The following is a 22,460-nucleotide window of genomic DNA, read 5'->3' on the forward strand; positions in this document are numbered from 1 at the left end:
GGTCTCCAGCAACTTCTGTCCCCTGCAAGCCACCACAACCCCAAAGGCCCCTTTGGTCCAGAGTAAGGAAGGGACTCTGAAGTCTCAGTGCTGCCAAATCTTGCCTAGAGAAGAGTGGGATGCTCTGTAACAGGATGGGCAAGTCTAGAAGAAGCCATCACAGAACTATCAAATGCCACAGTCATTGAACTTTTAATTAAAATGAATCCATTTAACCCATTATATCCAAACCCCCTCTGAGAAGTTTACATAGAAACCCCATAGAACATTTCTTACTCGGGGTAACTCTAGAAACAGCTTCTAATCCAGTATCTAGGTGGAAAAGTCACTTCTCTTCCACTTCTGCTAGCTCTCTTCTTGTGCTAATGGCCCAGAAAATAAAAGGCAGTCCCATGTTGGGAAGTTATTTCTGAAGGCCTGCACCTGAAGCAAATTAAAAGAAATCTTTACACTGGAATTTCAAGTGTTGATTCTCAAAGTCCAGGGCTGCAGCATGGCTGTGATACAGCTGCTGCAACCCTTCCCTTGGAAAAAAAAAAGTGAATGGTCAAAAATGACAAGTCAGAGCACAGTGCACCAGTGAAAGCCAATCTCTCATGAATACCACCTCAAGCAAGGCAAAAAAAGTGCCAGTAAGGGATAAAAACCCCCAAAAGGTATGGCTCACTATCATGTAAAGAGTTGCCTGCAATGAGGCTCTCTCTGCAGGCTGAGGGTGCACCCATCTGCTGAGGGTTGTGCGTCGAGTCAGGTCCAGCTCTTGCTGATTTTGCTGTCACCTTTCAGTCACAGGTGTTGAAGTAGAAAACATCACCAAATCCAGAAACTATTCTGACTATCAAGGGCACGGGGGAGGAGAAAAAGTAAATGGACAGGGCACTTTGGAGGAAGAAGTAAAGCATACTAAAACCTAGGTTTAAAAAGCTCTTTCAAAAGCAGCTAGAACTAAATAAACGTTTCTGACTGGAAAGCAAAGAACACAGAGTGATGGAGGATTTCAAGGTCTTTGCTCTGCCAAGGATCTGGCACCACCTTGATGCCAACTGTTACTTCTCACCCCATCAGTAGCTACTGATCAACAGTGGGAAATTTGACTCCTGAGTCAGTGAGATCTTCACGGGAAGAAAGGAGAGTTGGAATTTAGCTAAGGGAGATATCCGAGCCTGGGTGAGCTCACATCTGTCACACACGGTGCTCTGCAGTGAGGAGACTGAGGAAAACATCTCTTATTCTAGTCAATTAGTCTTTGGTGAAGCCCAATCAAGGCAAAAACACAGATGATGCCCACTGGCTGAGGAGAGTCCCCATTAAGTCACACAAACAAACTCAGCAGAACAGGTTAGATTTATCTAAAATCTTGGAAGCCTTGAAGGAAGAACTCCACACTGAAAGTGAACAAGGAGAAAAATGGACCTGGGAAAGGGCAGCTGGGTGTGTAGGCTATGCTGTAAACCAGAGTTTAACGTTGTGGCATTGCTTGGAAGCTTCTAGGAGTTCAGCCAGGGGTGCCTGAGACATTCTGCTGCTGTGGCTCGTTTCTCTGGGATCAGCTCCAGCATAGGGAGTAAGAAGTCTGTGAATCCAGCTGCCTCATCTTGGGCCCACTCGTATTTTTCCACCAACACTTCAAAAAGGCCCCAGGGCTTCAGTTTGGTGATGTGCTTCAGATCACCTGAAAAACCGAGACAAATGGTGTAAGATACAGGAACAGAGCAGCTCAGTAAAACTGGCTGAACAGCTAAACACGACAGAGTGAGCTCAGGGGCTGTTCTGAGGGAACACAAACTGCTAGGCCATGCTGAAGGGAGAAGTCAATGATATTAAACCCCCTTTTCTATCTGCTTTAGAGCCTGTTATAAAAATGTACTTCCTCTTTTTTCACCTCCTGCTATTTCAGTTCCCCTATCAGCAAATATTAACTTCATTAAATCACCAATTGTGCTGCTTGACATAACAGATAAAGTGTGCCACTGACTGTGGGACACATGCAGTGCATGGAGCACTGTTTGAGAAAGCAATACACTGCTAATAAAGAAAGGCTTGTTTTACAAACAGAGTTATAAAACTAGGTCAAACCTAATTTTTTGACTCAATACATATCTGGGGTACTCAGGACTTTATGATAATGTTCTGTGCTTTGGGCAACATGGCTCATGATGCCAGGCACTATTTAAGGTGCCTTACATTTAGCTGCAGTTTTACTGATAAAGCATTTCATAAAACAAAGGAAAGACTTGAAGATGGCATCTTTGCTGGCACCTATTTCTAACAGGCATTTCCAGCAAGACACTCCTGTGTATTTGGGCAAGGGATGAGGGGATAAAGTGATATTTGCTTTGTTTCCATTTACCTTTCTTGGTGAAAAACTCCTTGGAATATTTTCCTGCCAAAATGAGCTTGCGAGGTATTTTCCCCAGAAGTTCTATGATCAATGCAATATGATCTGCACGTGAAAAATAAAAAACCAAAAAAGACAGTGAGATTCATCCACACAAAAGCTCTCTATGCTACTTTCATGCTCTGGGATATAAGGATAAAGACATTATCCCTTAAAATTACTTTGGAGACCCACCTGAAACCAGGTTACACTAAAGCAACAGCAAAGATGAGGAGCAAGGGGAACACAAACATGGGCAATTTGAGGTGCAATCAGTTTGAGACACAAGGTAGAGAATCCAGCAGCAAGAGGAAGGCAAAACACCAGAACAAGAGCATGGACTTTGTTGCACAGAGTTTTACTGCAGAGGCTTGAGCACAGCTGCTGCTGATTTGGGTAAATAATCTTTTTGCAAGGAGCTTTTGCATTGCTGATTTGTAAGACAAGGCTCATTTTGAAGAGGCAACCACTGGATTTCAAGTCCCACTTTAAAAAGGAAAACCTGAGACAAACAAACCTTCATCTCGTGAGTAATCTTCCCCAGAGTGAGGCTCGAATAGATAGTCCCCTGTTGCCAACTCAAAGGCCTAAACAAACAGAAATGAGTACATTAAATCACTTAAAACACTCTAAGATGTGCTGCAGGCTGACTCTGCAAATCTCTGTGGGCCACAAGTAAAGCAGTGGGAAAGAATAACCTGCAAAACTACAGTGAACAGCTGTAATCCCAAACACTCCATTGCAGCCTAAGCTTTGCAATGCTTTAAAAACTGCACTGAAAGCATCACAGGCACACCTGGGATGAATTTTGGGTGCAGGACCACCAGTTAACCACAAAGCCAAGGTATTTCACATGCTTAGCCTTTCCTCTTCCTCTTCAGAGTTTTGCAAAAATAACACCAAGTCCAAACTAGAGTTTCTGGGGTTGGTTATTTTCAGTTTGTTTTGTTGTGCTTGGGGTTTTTTTGGGATTCTTCCCTCTCCCCAATTTTCCCATGTTTTTCAAACAGTTAATCTCTGAACATCTGTCTGTAGAGATGAAAACACGTTTTAAATGAGAAAAACATCTGCACTCATTTCAGCTCACCACTCCTAAGTTCTGTAACACATTCACCCTTTATGTGCTCACTTGTACTCAGAGCACCACCCCTGACCTTCTGTATTTTCAATTTTCTTTAAGAGCTGCTGGTGCCAAACAGTGCAGTCAGGCACACTGTGTAATTCTGGCCACACGCTCTGCAGAGAAAACATGACCCTTCTGCATTTTCTTGTACCACATTCATCAAAATCCCAGCTTGTTTTCCAAGACAGCAAAAATGTCTATTTTTCAAAGCTTAAATTATAAAACCCAAGCTTTGATTTGTAGAAGAGACAGAGTGGAGACACTGAAGAGGCACAGCTTCTTCTCAGCATTACTCAGACTAAACATTGATTCCAAACCTGCAGAGGATGCTGAAAATTAGAAATTATACTGAAGGCACTTGTGAAACAGTGCTAGAACCAGCAGAAAGGCTTTTATTTTTTAATATAAGAAGACATTGTGTTCAGAATTGCCTGGTTGTCCTGCTTTTCCAGAAAGCATGATAGCAAAGTACAATCATATTTGAAATCTGCTGATGCTGGACAACAAAACCTTCAAAAGGAAAACCACATGTGGAGAAAAAAAGATGAATTTAAAAAACAACTCTGGTGTGGAAACCTGTTATTGAACAGGTCTGGAAGTTGACTGAACACTTGTAAGGGATTTTTGCCAGCCCCTCAGCAGCTCAGAGGGCAGAGCCCAGAGCAGGACATGCCCAGCTGGCAGAACTCACCATGCAGGCTGTGCTCCAGATGTCAGCAGGGGTGTTGTACCCCGACCCTATCAGCACCTCCAGCGAGCGGTACTGCCTCGTCTGGATGTCCTCAGTGAAATGCTTGTGCTGAGGACAAGAAATGTTTTATTAGCTTGTGCTGAGGACAAGAAATGTTTCATTAACAGCTCAAGACTGCTTAGAAGAGGAGAATCAACAACCTGGAAAGCTAGAGTGGATCAAAACTCATTACCATTACATTTTACATCCTCATTAACTATTTTCTTATATTCCTGTAAGTGCTGTTTAAATGCTGTACATGAACTACTCCTCCAAGTGAAACTATCCAGCAATTCAGAGGAAAAGAAGCCACAAAACCAGAATAAAGGAAGACTCTGCAGCTTCTCCTACCCAGCCCTGGCAGTCAGGCCATGGTCCTGCTACCTTAAAGCAGATAAGCAACACCAAGGTGAGAAATCACCTGGCCAGGCACTGCAATTCTGAGCTGAGACTCATCTCTCCCAACAGATCTGAAGTGATTTGCCATTTCAGAAGCCAAGTAAAAAGAGCTATTTCTTCTATTTGAAATGTCAAACATTCGAAAGCAGCACAGCACAACCATCAAAGAATAAAATTTGGGATTTTTATTGTGTGAGTCTCTTTCATGTGCTTGTGAAGGCACTGCATTGGTCTGACAAGCTGCAGAACCAGCACATCAGAGCAATTGTTTGCAACTTGGTGGGCTCTCCTGGAGACTGAGAAACTCCTTCAGCAATTTCACAGAAGAGATTTCTACACTCTGTGTGTGACACAGCTCACAGCCCTATAAGAGGTGATCAAATGGCAGTGAGGCACCCAAAGCATGGCCTGAAATTTTGTGTTTAGAGGAGCATTTGTTTCTTTGTGTCCCTGCTTCCCCTCTTTTTTCCCTGTCATAGTTTCAAACTGTCACTGCTTTCACAGCCAGGTCTAAGGGTGTGTTTTACAGATTATTTTCCATCTTGGCAAACTGACTGAAGCTGCAGCTTTAAAAAGTCAATGTGAAAAGACCAAACTTACCACCCAGCAGGCGTTTCCTAGGTCAGCTATCTTCACTTTGAGCTTATCTGCATTCTTGGGCTCAAGAGGATTAAGAAGGAAATTCCCAGCAGCTGATTTTCCTAGAGGCAATGTGTACAACAGCTGATTAAAGCTACAGAGGCAGTGTCACCATCTGTCACCCAAATCCTGTCAACCTCTCCCCAGCCAGGAAGTTTTCCTGATGGATCAGAACTGTTCCCTCCCTGATGCTTGGGTAGAAAAATGAGCATCACTCTGCACTATCAACATCATCATTAAGACCCAACTGGTGTCATTAAGCAGAAGGATAAACGAGCATATGCAACAGTGACTATTTCCCAGCATTTTTTTGCACAGCCTGTCTATATTTAAAAAAAAAACAAAAAACATTGAAATAAGGGCATTGGCAGAAACAAAACAAACCTCACAACCCCCTTAAGCCTTCCTAAATCTTTGAAGGAAGAGTCCCCATGTTACAGCACCTTTCTGACATGCTCATCACTCCCTGCTGCAACACAATTACAACAGCTAAAGGAAATACTGGGAAAATTGAATGGCACAATGGAGAACAAAAGGATTAAGTCACTAAATGACATCCAGCTGTACCTCTGAACCAAAAATTTGGGAGAGTTTGAAGCTGTAAATTTGGGAGAGGGCTGTGAGAAGCAAAATATGTCAGTAACCTAGCAGAGGCATCCAGCAAAGTGCAGTTTGAGTTTCAAAATCCAAATTGCTCAAAAATCTCAAATAACCTAGTGGTACTCTGGGCAAGAAAGTGCTAGAATACTCTTTTTTAGTAAGTACAAATAGTAGTTTTACCCTCCTTCTCCAAGCAGATATATATCACCTGGCAAGGACACAAAGATGCAAAAATGTTCAGTTTTACCAATTCATATTTTTAACACATACACACCTGGAATGTGTTTAAATTGCTGTTCACTATTTCATGTCTTATTTTCTCCTAAGCTTACAAGACACAATTTTTCCAATCTGAAGAAAATCATATTTAAATAAAAGCATTAAAGAAACTGGGTTTCTTTTCCTACACTGTATAAGCTTTGTTTTTAAATAGGAAAAACATTTACCCATCTTGAGTAATGGAGAGAAGCTGCCTTTGCTCCATATTAAGAACCAAACTGTCAGAACACACTGATCATACCTATCCCTTAATTTAATAGCAAGTGACAATGTGTAGGCTTAATGAAAATCACATTAGCAGCACCTGATTCAAAGGAGGAAATGTTCCTCCACTGAAAACCAAAGGCATAGGTGTTTTTAAAAAGTAGGAATATTTATGCACTCAAAAGCCAAAACTGAGGCACAACTACAACCAGCACCTACAAACAGCAAATAGCTTGGAGTGTGATTGTCAGGTTAATTACTCCTGGGTGGAGAACTCTCAAACAGGTGAAATTCTGATCACTGCAGCCTCCAAAATGCACATTTCTGTTCATATGACCAAGTGTGTTCCTATGAACATTTCTGTTTGTATGATCTCCCACATCAAGGAGCCCTTTCTTACAAGCTCCCTCTTGTACCTTTGTTGTCTGTGGGGCTGTTAGTCTCATTCTCATCCTCTGAAGGGGTCTCTGTCCTGATGCTTTCCTGGAAATTGTTGATCCCCTGCTCGCTGAGCGCCTGCTCTTGGCTGGGGACGGGCTGGCACACCATGGAATCCTCGGGGACCAAGGGCACAAACAAGTCCAACACTGCTTCTTGGGGCCTGATCTCCGAGTCACTGTTGTGCTGAGTGTGATTACAGCTGTGCAAGCTCTCGTTCTGCTGGGGGTGAGGCTGACTGCCACAGTCATTGGCGTTGTGCAGGTCGTCCTCGAGTCGCACGGAGCCCTCGTTCCCAGAGTCTGTCAAGTCTGTCATGGGGATCACTCCGTTGCAGTTGATTTCTGTCCCACCTTTTTCCACGCTGCTTTCCATGAGATTAGATCCCTCCTGTCCAAGGGCTTCTGCTGCAAGAGGGGAAATGAGAAGGTGGCAGAATATCACTTAATGAATAGCTGGGAGGTGTTCAAGGACACCCTGAGAGTGCTGTAAGTGTAACTGAACACAGCCATTCACTCAGATGGTAACAGGAGATTTGCCAGTCTCACCACAAGGACAGGACCCAATGAAAGGTGAAATGACACCAGCCACCTCTGCTAAAGGTACACCCTCCTCACAGCCATGAGGCAACACTGCCCATGCCATGCTGGCAAAGCCTTAGGTCCATACCTGGCTTTTTGCTGATACTTTCCTCTGATGGACTGACTTTTATGAGCATTTCCAGAGGGGTCTGAGCTTCTTCCTCCTCCTCAGGCTGTGTCTGCTCAGGGTTTGCTTCCTTCTCCATTTCCTCTATCTCTTGCATTCGCTTCTCCAACAACTCAGCCTGTCTTTTCTGCTTCTTTTTCAACTTCTTTTTCTTATTCTTTGACATTTTGTCAGCCTACGCAGAAGCAAGCAGAGAAATTGGACTTAACATTTTATACTTCAATAAATTTAAAATGCACCAAGGTTTAATTTCTCTTAGAGATGAGGAAACAGTCTGTGATGAAAATGCTGCAGATAGCTCATCTCCCAGATAAAAAGCAGCTATTCTGGGTTGTGAACCTCTTGTCTATGGCTCTTACCAGTGCCCTGACCTGAAAAACCTACATTATTCTCCAAGTGAGGGACATCTCACACTGCACAGAACAGTCACTTTCCCAACAGACCTTGAGATCACCACAAGAACTCCTTGTTCTGGTGATAAATGAACTGATACCATTTACAAGTCCAAGACAGCATTGAACCTGAGGCCTATGCCAAACACAAATCACACTTTTTCCTTCTGAGATTTCTCTCTCAATGCTGACTGGATGATGAAACAATGCAGGAGATCCTATCAGTAGATGCATACTTACAGGTGAAAGCATTACACTTACTGGTTTAGGCTGTGGTGCAGTGCTCACTGAAAGGGAAAGGAAGATCAGTAAATCAGTAAGGTTACACTCAAAAACTGCAACTGCATTCTGATGTTAAGAATTTTTCCTATGTGATGTGATAACATTTTAATGACATCAGCAAATGTGATTTTTGAAGGCTCATTTCTCTACAAAAACACAACAATAAAAAAAATTATAAAAACATCAAATGAGCAAATGCATAATTCAAGTTTCAGACAGGAGACTTGCTTGACTGATATCAAAGACTTCCTGGCACATAGCTTCATTTACTGCATGTATTATGCATCCTACCCAAATGAAAATGCAAATCAAAGCATTCAAATACCAAACTTCAGGGAGCTTCCTTGAGCTAAGATATGCTGTGATAGCTCAGCTCAGTGTTGGTGCTGTAAGATTAGGACTGACAGAGCCTTCCAACACACACTGCAGTGGTTTTTGAGAAGTGCACACAACTACAGATGGATACTCTGAGGAGGAGCACAAGAGGGTTTGCCCCCAGATCTTTAAGGATGTTTGCATGTCAAGGAAGCTGGTTTTGTTACAGCTTTCCAGACTTCTGCAAACTGACAACAGGTAACTCATCTTGTTGAAACTCTCATCAAATGCATTTCCAGCATCACGTAATGAAAGGTAAACTTTTGAAGGAAATGTGAGAATTTTGCCACATTTTTACATCATTTCTCTATTGAGAAATTTGCATCAGCATTGTGCTACATAAGACTGACTTTACCAGTGCCAGATTACAGAATGCACAGAATTCTCCAATAGCTGTTGTTAAAAGCAGGCTCCAGTGAGCATTTATCCACCCCCTTGTTTTCTGACACAAACTGCCTTCCCCATCATCTGAGTAACAATTTATGACTAATTTCCCAATTTACACTCAGGTTTCCAAAGGTTACTTGCATTACTGTTCCACTGCATTCAGGAAGTTTTCCTTAGTGATGATTTGGGGGTATGTGGAAGGAACAGCATCAATTTTCAGGGGAAAAAAAAAGAAAAACAAAATGACCTGCAGAGCCAGAGGGTGGGGGAGCCCCAGATCTCTGCCACTCTGTTGCCTCTGCAGCCAGCCTGCGAATGTACTGGTCATTGACACACAGCAGGATGTTCTCAGGCTTTATGTCTGTGTGGATGATTCTGCATTTGGTATGCAAGTAGTCCAGACCCTGAAGAACCTGCAGGCAAGGAAGAAGGAAGTCAGCCATTAGACAATCTAATTGAGAGCAAAGTGAAAATGCAGAAGTGCCTGGGATGGCCAATGAAGGTGAAAGGGTTTGTGTGTTTGAGAATGCTCCAGGTTAGAGCTGATGTCATCAGTGGTTACAGCCCAGTTCCACAATAACACATTTGCATACAGATTTTAATTACCATTTTAAAATACTCTATTTACCCCCATAGCTTAACTTGCCACAGGTGAAAATCTAATTTGAATACTCTACAATAAAATCACACTTTCCTCCTCCCCTGCACCTCCCATGTAGAAAGGTGTTTCTTCTTAGGCTGCCACCAGTAGGGAGAACCAGTTTCTCCTGCTCTTCCCATCATTAAGCACCGTGCTTACTGTGACAGCTTTAAAAAATACTTCACTTATGAGGAATGACTGAAGTAAGAAGAGGTTAAAAGCAAAAACCATCATGGTTTAAGTGTCAGAAAACAACTATCTGCAGCAGAAGGGGCTTGCAGCAGAGAAAAGAAATACTAACCCAATAATATTTTGCTATATAAAGGAGATATCATGGATTTTTAACTTTTGTTTCCTTGGATCTGAGAAATACCAGTGAAAGATTTTTAACTGGGTCAAGAGGAAGAGTGCAGCCAGAACTGGAACTTACCTGTTTGATGATTTTTTTGACACAAGGGAGTGGAAGACCCTGATAATTTGACTTGATGATCCACTTCAGGAGATGATGCCCTAGAACTTCAAACACCATACAGATATCTGGAACTGAATCAAGGAAAAACCTGGACATCCAGACCCAAGGAGCCCCAAATTCCCAGGACTGAGGATCAAAAGAAATCCAAACCAGTTGGGCACTTTATGTTAAAGAACCCTCATCCTTCTGACACAGCTGGGAAAAGCTGCCTTCCTCAACAGCATCATTCCATCCTACACAACAGTGCCATCACCTAAAATAAAATAAAATGCAATACAGAGGGATGGAGCTGCACAAAGGTCCCAGTGCAGCAGTGGCAGCCTCCTGCTCTGAGTGGGAGCCAGTTGCACAAATGTACATTATTATTTACTGTATGTTTTGGAACAGCCTACGCTTCTGCCCCAGGCAAAACTCCATGCCAGATCTCCCTGTACCAGCATTACCTGGAAAGATAATAACATTTCCATTTCATAAGTAATCTTCAGACCAATAAAGTCACTTTCTTTGCCCTCCTTTGCCTCTTAACCAGCAAAACAAACTTTTGACAAGCCTGGATTTCCAACTATATTTATATGATCTGCTTTTGAGCTCTAAGATCTCAACAGCTACAGTCACTCCAGTGACATATTCAGTACAGTGCCCCCATTTTAGAAGCCAAGCTTCTATGAGTTTATTAGGCTCCTTTTCATCTACACTGGCAGAAAGTATGTTTTTCACAAGAGTGGAAGAAATATAAGCTCAAATCAACATTTACTCAGAAAAAAAGTTAGAGAAAATGCATTATGGGTCTGCTTTTTATAATCTGCAGCTCAATTCTCTCAAGCAGCCCAGCAATTCTCACTGAAATAAAATGTAACTTATTTCCAAGTGAAAACAATGCACAAAAGTCCAGCTTTGAAGTTTTGAGGATCCATTATTAGCACTTGCTACACATCACTGCCTGTGAGAAGGCTGCTCCCAGAACTACAGGCCACTGTCAGAGCAACACACTGCAAACATCCTAACAATGCTGATAAATTACAAAGTAAGATGTTCCCATAACTAGATAACCCAGCTTATTTTCAAGTTCTAGATGGCTCATTGGCTATTTTCAGCTGCTGGTTTTAACATGCTGTACTGAAATAACAGGTTCTTAACAGGCTGCTTGAAAATTGAGGGGTTGAGGTAGATGGGCTCTCCTACCTCAAAGGCAGGAGACACAGGCACTCAGTCCTGATTCACAAATTGGTGGCAGAACATTAAAAGCACAAGCAAGCAGTGCTGACACAAATTTCACCAGGCTGAATCACCACTCTGGATGTGAGCTCAGCAGGCAGTTTGGGGGCAGATCCTCCTACAGGCTTCCTTGGGCAGGGAAAGGGATGCCTGGGCACTGCTTGCCAAAGCAGGGCAGCTGCCCAAGAAACTCCCATCTTTTCAGTTCTTGGCTTTTATTCCACAAAAGGATACGGGAACCATTCACTCCTGAAATCTTGAAGTCATCTAATAACTGAACAACTCTCTCTTTGCTTGGATCATTCGGGTCGCTGTTGCGGACCTGCAGAGAAAGAGGTTATTGTGATGTCAGATCCACTGCACTGTTTAGTTCCTACAGAAATTCCTGATGATCTGGAAACATCAAGCATTTGACAGATGCAAACTCCCCAAAATTGGGAAAAAAAAAAAAAAAGGAGTAAATAAAATTGAGCCAAATTCAGGCACTCACCGATTTCAGCAATTTGATCTGACAGATGTAAATTCCCCAAAATTGGGAAAAAAAAAAAAGGAGTAAATAAAATTGAGCCAAATTCAGGCACTCACCGATTTCAGCAATTTGATTTCATCCAGTGCTGTTTCTGTGTAGTGCTCTGCGCTCTTCACCACCTTCATTGCCACAAACCTCCTCCCTCTGTGCACACATGGCAAGTAAATTGGGAACTGTTAATGCTCATACAGAGAACTTATCCCCCAGGATTATCCCAATTCTTTTGCATGCAAGACAGTTTATTTCATACATCATGGAAAAACAAGGTTTAAACACTCAAAGACTGCCTTTGAGTCTTTTTTTAACAAAAGATTGGTGTTAGTCATTTCTCAAAATATGGAAAAATAGGTCAGAGACTGAACACAACTCTTCCCACAGATACAGTTTGTCCTGTTAAGTCCCTCCCACACACTTGCATGCACAATAGCAGAAGAAACTCCCGTTCTAGGATGTGGACAGCTAATGTTCTGTGTTTTTATCTAAAAGTGAGAGGATGTTTTCTGCTCAGGTTTGCGCACGCCTGGCAGGAGCACTCACTGGATGTCCCAAGCCAGCCACACGGTGGAGAAGTGACCCCATCCAAGCTTGCGGATCACGTGGTAACGCCCGTTGAAGAGATCTCCAATTTTCACAAGGTGGTAACCCCCTGCAGAAACACAAGAACCCAACAGCAGCTGAGGGGAACAAGCATCACAGCCACTGCAGCACCAAAGATCTCCCCAGTGACAACACCTGCATCTGCTAGGCTGACTACCTTTGGAAAACACAGGCTGTGATGGTGACAGAACCTTCCAGCTAAATATCAGCATTGATTCTGTATGCTCTGAGCCTAGAACATGAAAGAGGTAACCAAGATCTGGAACTGCAACCAAGATCCAAACTGTTCTCCTTGCAACTTTCCTGACTGGAAAGCACTCTGCCACTGAAAAGAGGAAAGTCTCCTCTGCACCCTTCATATCTCCTGACTATACAGGGGGAGTCCATCACAGAAGCAAAAACATGAAAAGTCAAAGATGGAACTGGCAGAAAACAGAACAAAGAGAAGAAATTGTGATTTGGTGTTTTCACTTGCTCTGTATTTCATTCCTCCTCAGAAAAACAAGAGAAGGCTATTTGCAGAAACAAATTTTTCTGAAGAATGGATATCAAGATAATGATCTTCAAAAGAAAACTGAAAAATATGAAAAGGATTTGAAAGTGTCCCTTTTACAATAAAATTTTTAAAAAATAATTAAATGCCTACTTGCTTTTATCAATATTGAAAGCCTTCTGGCACAGAGGAAAAGTAACAGCTTTAAACTTATGCACTAAAAACAATTCTGCAACTCAAATCTTGACTGGTAACAGAAGAAAACTTGGAGACCACCTTCTCCATTTCATGTTGGCTTGAAAAATGTTATTATCATGATGCAGTTTCAAAGTACTCTTTATGTAAGAGGGAATCTGTTTTCATTCTCTAAATTGAGGGGATTCCTTGATTGCACTGAAAATCATGCATCCTAAACAGGCAAGTGCTCACCTTTACAGTAATCATTTGGATCCTCTTGCTCATCATCATCTGACCCCAGGATTTCCTCCTCTTGCTCTGGAAGATCACTCTCAGATTGAGCAGCAGGGCCCCGGTGCTGGGTGTCAGGTCTGAAAGAGACCACACTGCATTTCTGACACAGACCACACTGCATTTCTGACACACAGAGATCACACTGCATTGCTGACACAGATCACACTGCATTTCTGACACACACAGAGACCACACTGCATTTCTGACACACAGAGATCACACTGCATTTCTGACACACAGAGACCACACTGCATTTCTGACACACAGAGATCACACTGCATTTCTGACACACAGAGACCACACTGCATTGCTGACACAGAACACAGACCACACTGCATTTCTGACACAGATCACACTGCATTGCTGACACACACAGACCACACTGCATTTCTGACACAGAACACAGATCACGTTGCATTTCTCACACACACAGATCACACTGCACATGTCTCACACTCAGAGATCACACTGCACTTCTCACACAGAACACACAGCAGTGCTTTTATTCCTAAGCTAAAAGTAGGCAGAAAAAAATTTTTGCATACTACACTTAATGCCCTTGATCCACTTTCATAGTGGAACCAAGCAAAGTCCAAACAAGACAGATTTAAAAGCTTAATGATCCCACCAAAATGTTAGCCTCTGAACCCCTTCTCTGCCTTTCTCTAAAGCAGATTTATATTTTGGTATCCTAGGTACACTTCAAAATTTAAATATTAATTTTATTCTAAAGACTAACATCAGTTAGTTTTTACTTTCTTTTGGGGAAAAAAGTGAACCAGTGTTTTAGAGCTTGTGGCCCTTTGTTCCTTTCATATTCAAGGTCAAATGAATATTTAACAGTCCTTCTGCTTCTAACACTTCAGAACACTACAGCCCCTAATCTTGACATTTATTTCTCCCGTTCTCAAGGGGCAGGCTGCATTTTTAGTTCATCTCTTCACTCGAGATCCAAAGTTTATTACAGTTGTCTGAACTATGGAGAGTGGGAGGACACAGAGCAGATGTTCAGTAAACCCTCCTGAGAGCTTGTGATTGCAGAGGGATTGGAACCAGGCACTGAGGTGCAGGAGGGTTTTCACTCCCACAATCATAAATAAGTGTTCATTTTATGTGTTTAACTTTCCATCAAATGTGCTACTCTGAGTTCTTGCTTGTGAAGGCCAGGTCACCTCCATGCCCTCACACACTCAGGCTGTGCTCCCCAAATAAAACATCTCCCATATCTCAGCTCTTTCAGGGCATCACACTGATCATGAAAGGCTAATACCAAAATCAGGTAATTTATTTACTTTACAAAGCATTACAGGGAACAATTAAATGCCTACAAAGATTCAAGACACCTCTGTACAAAGCAAACATTTGTAATGAGAACAATGCCTACAGACCACTTGCTTTGGCAGCATTTAAATGCAAAGTACTGCAAGGTATCAACATTAAGCTTCCTCTCCTCTCAGAAGCACGAGATATTAAAAAAAGCTGGAGTTGTCCAAAGAAGTGGGCAGCAAACTCCATCACAGCAGTGACACAAGCTCAGATAACATTCTTCACAGAGAGTTCCCAGCAGTGAATTAGCGGAAGTTTCTTGTATTGAAACTATTGTTGCAGGGAAGCAGCAGATAACACTGGCCCTTCCAGCCCCCTCTTTCAAATTCAGCTCCTTTTGCTGCAAGAAGGAAGAACTGCCCACCCAGGGGCTATGCCAGCAGTACAGGCAGGCCCTCAGATGCAGTTTTCACAGCTCAGTCCTGAGCTGGACTCGTGCACATCGTATCAGGTGCTAACTCATCTTAATCCACTGGAGAAATGTAATATTTTCATTTGGAACAGTTATACAGTAGAATGAATGTTCAGCACTGCCCTACTACACATGCACTCTGTGCTGAGATGTCACACATTAAACACATCCACACATTAAACACATTCAAACTACAGGCATCTAAAACATCATAAAAAGGCAGAAATCCTGCACTGCAACCTGATGATGACTGAATTGGCAGTCACTTAAAATCACAACTCAAGTTCATCTAAACAAGGAAGAACTACAAAGGTCATTTCCAGGCACAACCCACCACCAGACATTTAGTTTCAGTCTGCTGTCCTAAAGTCCTGCTGATTTTTTTTTTAATTCAGGAACAGCTTAATGGTCTCAAACCATAAACCAAAGACTGCCAAGCTAATGAGACTTCTATTAAGAACCCTGCAGCTTGATCCAGCCCCGAAATATTTAGTATTTAGACTTTTTAGTCACTGAATTATAAGTCAGGGGTAGGAAGAAGGAAACCTGCAGTAGGGGGTGCAGAAAATCTTAGAGGTCAAAAAGCTTCTTTAAAATTGCTGCATTTCTTTGGGGACAATTGAGATACAAATAAAGTCACACATTACCCCAAAATAAGAGCAGACAGCAAAGGCAAGAAATGGCCATAGAACAGTTGAAGGGGAGATTAGATGCTCACAGACAACAAATTCTATGGACAGGGTACAGGAGCTGGACAGAAAGATTTTTAAGCCAGAGCCTTACACACAGCATGAGCAGTAAAGAGTAATTCTCCCCAGTGATGTTTCAGGATTTTCACTTTTTTAGCTGCACAGGATGTAAGGGATTAAAAAGGACTCTACAGAAAATGCCCCTGAAGTGGCAGTGGTGCAGACAGACACATCCCACCATTCTGCAGTCCCAGTGCTTCTCAATACCAGCAATTCCATGCACGGAGGAAGAAGTTACTGGAAGCACTGAAGCCCATTCTCCTGGAAGCTTTCTGTGCCCCTCCTAAGGGGCTGACTAATCCTGCTGCTGGCAGCCTCACACACGACACACCCTGGAGTCTGCAGCCGAGTCTTTCATGGGGATCCAAAAGCATTTCACTTCTACATTAGAGTCTGTGATACCAGCTAATGGAAGAAAGCTGAATTCAGGTCACATACATCTCCACAGTGCTATTTCCTTTATGAAATCACCTCCAAAATACACCTCATTCTTTTGCCTTCCTGTGAAAATTTGTTTGATGTTATTATACACCACCCTGTTCTTCCCCTGAAACAACCATGTCAGCCAAAGATAGAGACTGAGAGAGAATTAATCAGTGCAGAATATATATTAATACCTAAGAAAAAATAATATACAAAAGCACAAGCCTCTTCTGTCTGCTTTGCTTGCAAAGACAGTACTCTAAAAGGCACAAAAGGCTGTTAAAGACAGCAGAAAAATCCATGCCCAGTATTTAGAGATGACAGCTGAAACAGCTGTTGTCAAAATTGCAAAATGCAGATAAAGTACATAAAAATCCTATACTAAATGATTGTTTACACATTAAACACCAAGTGTTCTAGGGTACTTTTTTCTTTTATAGCCACCTCTGATCTACAGAAGAACACCATGATCATCTTTTCCTTTTGCTCTCTCATTGTGCTAATTAATCATCAGAATGAACTGGATCTGCAGGGTCTCTTTACAACTACACAGCAATATTTTACTTAAGAAAAACAACGTGGAACAGAAAAGCTAAGGCAAAATGCTAAGTCTTCTATGGAATTCGTGTGAATCCACATCTAGAGAGACCCCCCCAAAAGTCTCTATTCCCTGAAGAGCTGCAAATTCTTGAGACAAAAATCAGAGAGGGGAACCTACCTGCAAGAAGCACGGCCTCCCATGGGTACAGATATTCCTGAAGACAGCCCAATAGTTTTCGAAAAAGCCATCAAAAGTCAGACACCAGAGTGCTGGGGAGGGAGGGGGACATCAGCAGCAGGCAGAGGGGCTGGCTCTCCTCAAATGCAGCAAAGCTTTGTGCAAGAGTGAAGGAGAAGAGGGATTTGCCTCCAGCAGCCAGCTGCAGCTGCCCAGCACTGCATTGCAGGTGAAGGGCCGTGCAGCAAGGCTGGGGCTTGCTCTCAGCTGATCTTCCTGCAAATTCAGTCATGGCAGGGGGGTGAGCATAAAGAGTCATCCCCTCCTCTTGATGTCTACGTGGCTCTTCTTGCCTCTAATGAAATTAGAAATTCAGGCAGATACTTTGTTTCATCTTCCTGAACCAGCCGGTTTTATTTGCCTATTCAATAGCCCGGTGGATTCAAAGCTGGGATGAAGACAAGGATCATGGTAATTGTCGACAGAGAAACCCTTTTGATAGAGGAATTCCAGCACAATCACTCAGCAGGGAAAGAGTGTTCAAAGGAAAAATAAATTTACTGCCGTAATTCCACACCTCCCCTTCCAGAGTTACAAGAAAAACTTATCCTTTATGCTTAAAATGACAAAACAAGCAGGAGTGAAATCTTCTTTAAAAAGTTGGACTGAGTATTTTTCACAGCAGCGGGTACTTAACATCATCTTCCAACAATGCACAATTCCCAGTCATTTCCTGTGCCTGTTTATCCTGCTGGTTTATGTAAGTGATAGGGGAAACAAGTCACCAACAATGTGACATAGCAAGTAACAATTTAGAGATTTCTCTCCTAGGGAGGACTTTGTTAGTGAAAGACACAACGATGCTGCCCCTGCACTTTTAAAGCAAGAGGTTTAAGGAATTGTCTTCATCCACTTGTATGTCTAAAATATTTTCACCTTAAAAGCTCACAGAATATGCTTTTAATAGTTTAGCATTGCCAAACCTCTTCATATTAGAAAAGGAACTAAAGACATTGAAAATTTTCCACTGTAGACAAGATTTTGCTCCATGTTCACTGAAGATAGCACCCAACCCCTGCAATGCACAGCAGGGATGGTGAAGAGTTATTTGCAGGAGCTCAGATTTGAGTCACTCACTTGCTCCTTACAGAAGGTGTTAAAGCAATTTGGAAAAACACTGTGGAATTCTCTTGCCAGTTTTCAGTGGAATCATTTATCTGGTCCACACACAAAAAGTAAGGCAAAAAATGATTAAGAAATCTCAGCCACACAATGTGGGCTCTTACAGATTTGCAGAGAAGGAAGGGTACCCTCTATAAATTACCAGACACAGCCAAGTCTCCACACTGAACTTCACCATCAAACTCTGAATGTGTTCTCTCTGCTCCAATAACTTACATTAAAAAATACACACTTGAAAGGAGGTGTTTGGTTTTCCTATTCAAGAGCATTAAGAGTGACTTCAAAACTCTGTTTTGGACAGCAAAGAGTCTTCCTTGTCCCTGAAACAGCAGAAATACTGTCCATGCTACCTAATTGCTTGCCTTGAATAGACACAGAAGCAGACTCCTTCCACCCTCAAGCAAGGAAAGCAAGGTGCATTTAGGCCAAATTACTATTGTCACACCCATCATCCTTAAATACATACTAACAAAAAAAGATACTCTCCTTACTCCTCTCCCTGTCTGCCTCTCCCTTGATATTTGCAAAGATGACGCCCATCTGCAGGAAACTGAAGGGAAATGCCTTCCTAATTTTAAGTAGCCTACAACACAGTCTTTATAAACAGTGTCACCCCTTACTGGCGAGCTCAAATTGCACCCCTGAAACACCCCCAAGCAAAACCCAGCTGAGTGAACGCAGGAGGAATGACAGAGCCAGCTCCCACTGCAGGCACCAGATAAAGGCACTGCAAACACACCCCACATCTCTTCTTCCCACCCCAACCATCCAGCCAGGGGTCTGCTGGGCTCCACACCCAACCCAGCAAGGTCTCACTGAAGGATTCCATGTTTTCATTCCAGAAGAAGCTCCACATGGCACGGGGAAAAGCCAGGATTTAAAATCCCTCTCCCATTCCCACATCTGTGCACGCAGACAATGTTTCTTTAAGGAGGAATGCTTGCAGGCTGCATCTCATTACTATTTCTGTAATTTCATGTTAAGGCACATCTAGTGAGAATGAGAGCTCACACGCAGATCTGCTGGCAGAGCTCATGGTGCTCAATGAACATGGTAACTGACCACACACAACTTTCAGCACCATTCAGGTCTGAAATGATCCAAGTTTTCCTGCTCGGATGCAGCCAGCCTCTCTGCTCCAGAAATTCCAACTGTTTTGGGGAGAATTAGAAATCATCGATGGTGGGGGACTTGTGACTGCACAATCCAGGTTATTTTGTGATTATTGCACTGTTGCATCCCTATTTTTCTGAGTAAATAGCTGGTGTTTTCTGCCAGAAGGGCAGATCCACAATACTTGCTGTTACAGAGCACTCATCCCAGAGCTCCACTGTCAAGAACTTAAAAGAAGACTGGAGATGGTCAAACATTTTGCTTTTAAATATCAGTCCTCAGAGGCACCAAGACATATTTTGATTAGCAGATCTGTGGGAGCTCAGTTTGAAGATAAGTACTGGCTTTCACATAAGAAAGGTATTAAAACACAAATAACAGGCAATCAAGTTTCTTTCTTCCCATCCGCACTCCCCCACACAAGCACTTAACAAGCTGTTTGTAGAGCTGTCTGCTAGTCCAGCTATCACAAACCCAGGGATTTCTATGGAAACCAGCAAATTTCAGTTGTGTCCTGTCGTGGTTTGATAATCACTTCTGGTTTTGAATGAAAAAATTACGAGGGCAATGGAAATTACAGGTACCTCACCTCCAGAGTCCCAAGAAACTCTGCTCTCTTTCTACAGGAGTGTCAGGATAAATGCATGCTCTACTCCATTGATATAAAATCAAACTTTTAAGATAGGAAGGAGTAATACAAATAGGATCATCCTGATCTTGCAGAAAATTAAGAATGTGGTTGACCTTCCTGTAAAAATATATACTAATTTCCTATAAAAAAGCTTAATTAAAATTAAAAGAACCATAATTAGCATTTACAAGATGTTTCTGTAAATCATCAGTTTAGACTGGTCTCGTCTAAACCAAGCAAACAGCAATATTAACTACTGGATGATGAAAAAATAAGTAACTTTCCACTTTCTTTTAACCTTTCCAAATGTTTTTTTATATTCTTTTTTAAATTATATTAAGTTTATAGGTAAACTTAAAGCAGCTGTAGTTCATTTTTAAAATGAAAGATATTTTGAATTGGCTTTACTCCCTTCAGAACACTCTCTGCAATTTTATATAATAATTCAAAATAGTAAACCTTTTTAAATCCTTGTTTCATGCTATTTACTGCATATGTGAAGAAAAATGTATTACAGAAAAAAATTGCATGTGTGATGTAAACTATGATGGAACATCAGACATTAAAAGCACATTGCATGTGGTTTCAAGTATAGATTTTATGGAAAGTCATGAAACAACCCAGTTAAGCCTATTTTAGAAGATTTAACTAGAGCAGCTTTGTATTTAAATAGAATAAATGTTGTGGAACTGTACCTAAAGTTAGAGGCTGACACTGAGTTCATTTAATTGCACAGCATAAAGCACATGCAAGTTTCTTTAATTTCTGAGATACAATCTAATAAACTCATGGTACCAGAGAAAAGAGTTGAAGCATAAAGTGTAAGAATATAAACACAGCACTTGACAAATAACATGGCTCTGCACTCAAATCAAGGTTAGTGCCAAAATCAAGAGCTAAGCAGCAGGGCATTTAACCTGTCCTGAATATGTGGTTAAAAAAAGATTTACAAAAAACCCCTAACATGCCAGCTCTGAAAGTTATCATGCAGCAGCCTCAAAATCTACACAGAAATTCCAGCTGCACTGTGAGCTCTGGGGGCAGAGTCAGTATTGCTGGTCTGCAGCTAGAGAAAGAAAAAAAATTAACACATATAGAATTAGACAATGGATTATTCATCCAGAAATACTCTGTGGGCAGAGTCAGTATTGCTGGTCTGAAGCTAGAGAAAGAAAAAAAAAATTAACACATATAGAATTAGACAATGGATTATTCATCCAGAAATTAGAGGAGGAGAGCATTTCAAAAATTGTCCTCATGCTACCTTCAAGGAATACCTGGGACACGTATGGAATAGCATGGAACCATAATGCATATTTCCCAAATACTTTGGTTAAGGCTTCAAAAGCCCCATCTCAAAACCACTGACTCTTGGCTGAAGGCAACAAGAAAAAAATATTTTAAATCCCTGTGATGTGTCTGAGGAAGTGGCTGAGAAAGCATTACTCTAGGCCTAAACAAAAACCCCTCCAATTCCCATCCCCAAACCCTTAGCCTTACTATCTCTGGTCCTAGGCACCCTTCAAGTACAAAACATCCTGAATCATCAGAGACTTTACAGAAATAAGCAGCATCTTTTGGAGTATACAGAAATAAGCAGCATTTTATGGAGTATACAGAACCAGCTCTAGGATTAGCATCACCTTTCTAAGAAAGGCAGAAAGGAATCTAAGAATCTAAGGTAGAGAGGAATCCACGAGCAGCACTGAACACAGCATTAGTGCAGCCTGCCGAAAGCCATTGTTTAGCATTTACTCGAGTTCTCCTCATTTCTACATCTGCCTCCAAAAGTTCCCCACACATAAAGCCTCGTGACATTCCTGCGGTGCGAAAGGAGCCGCACGAGAGCATCAAAGTCAGACAACGAAGTGAACAACACACCACGGCATTCTTTCGGCAAGGAGAAAAAAAAAATCTCAGGGGGAAAGAGAGTCAGGAGGGGGGAGAGAGCGGAGAGAAGCCGGCTCCTAAGGCCGGCAGCGGCAGAAGCGCCCCGGGGGCTGCAGAGAGGGGACGCTGACAACCCCGTGCGAGGGCAGACCACCGCCGCAGCCCGTGCCTCGGCACCGCCGCAGCTCCACGGCGGGGCTCCGGGGAGAAGCAGGGCAGGCACGGCCCGAGGAGCTGCGGGGAGCCGGGCAGAGCCGGGCGGCAAAACGGCCGCCCCGGGCCACGCGCCGCGCTCGGTTAACTCCGGTTAAAAACCCGCCCGGCCCCCGGGGCTCGCACGCTGCCCTGCCCCGAGCGCCCTCCGGGCCGCCGGGCCCGGCAGCGCTGTCCCCGCGGGCAGGGCCGGGGGAACAAAGAGGCGGCGGTGCCGGCGGGAGATGCCCGCCCGAAGGGAGAGCCGCGGCCGCACTCACTTCCTCTGGGCCTTGTCCTTCTTGGCTTTGGTCCGCTTCTTCCGGGCCTGCAGCGCCAGCACTGAGGGAGAGAAGGAGAGAGAGGCGTGAAGGGCGGCGGGCGCTGCGGGGGCCCCGCGGCGCGATGGAGGCCGCGCCGCGCTCACCTTTCCGCTCCATGGCCGCCACCGCCGGCGGGCCCCGGGCGCCTGCG

The 22,460-nt window shown here is 42.9% G+C and overlaps 1 protein-coding gene across 3 annotated transcripts; it reads right to left on the minus strand.

The window, feature by feature from the left end:
* Positions 1-173: 173 nt before the first annotated feature.
* On the minus strand, positions 174-22,454 carry SRPK1 (SRSF protein kinase 1). 3 transcript variants are annotated; one of them, XM_039695934.1, is made up of 16 exons: positions 22,414-22,454; positions 22,268-22,328; positions 13,309-13,427; positions 12,327-12,435; positions 11,846-11,933; positions 11,495-11,582; positions 10,004-10,110; positions 9,181-9,346; positions 8,151-8,176; positions 7,459-7,672; positions 6,768-7,193; positions 5,230-5,330; positions 4,192-4,299; positions 2,895-2,964; positions 2,351-2,443; positions 174-1,672 (listed from the first exon to the last, which is right to left on the minus strand). In XM_039695934.1, exons 1-16 carry the CDS (start codon positions 22,424-22,426, stop codon positions 1,488-1,490), a joined length of 1,974 nt encoding a protein of 657 aa, XP_039551868.1. In that variant the 5' UTR covers positions 22,427-22,454; the 3' UTR covers positions 174-1,487. The 3 variants fall into 3 exon arrangements, with proteins under 3 accessions (XP_039551868.1, XP_039551866.1, XP_039551867.1); XM_039695932.1 differs by having other exon boundaries at positions 6,768-7,196; positions 22,414-22,426; XM_039695933.1 differs by lacking the exons at positions 22,268-22,328; positions 22,414-22,454 and adding an exon at positions 16,979-18,801 and having other exon boundaries at positions 1,488-1,672; positions 6,768-7,196.
* Positions 22,455-22,460: the final 6 nt, after the last annotated feature.

The sequence above is a fragment of the Passer montanus genome, unplaced genomic scaffold, assembly GCF_014805655.1.
Source record: "Passer montanus isolate IOZ18808 unplaced genomic scaffold, ASM1480565v1 scaffold93, whole genome shotgun sequence".
NCBI lineage: Eukaryota > Metazoa > Chordata > Aves > Passeriformes > Passeridae > Passer > Passer montanus.

Bases quoted from the DNA above. Each gene is read 5' to 3' on its own strand.
- SRPK1 (XM_039695932.1), bottom strand. The intron at 11,583-11,845 runs GTGAGTGCCTGA...CTTTCTCTGCAG, and splicing joins AAATCAAATTGCTGAAATCG to GTCCGCAACAGCGACCCGAA. The intron at 4,300-5,229 runs GTAAGTTTGGTC...TCTTGTCCTCAG, and splicing joins TAGGAAACGCCTGCTGGGTG to CACAAGCATTTCACTGAGGA.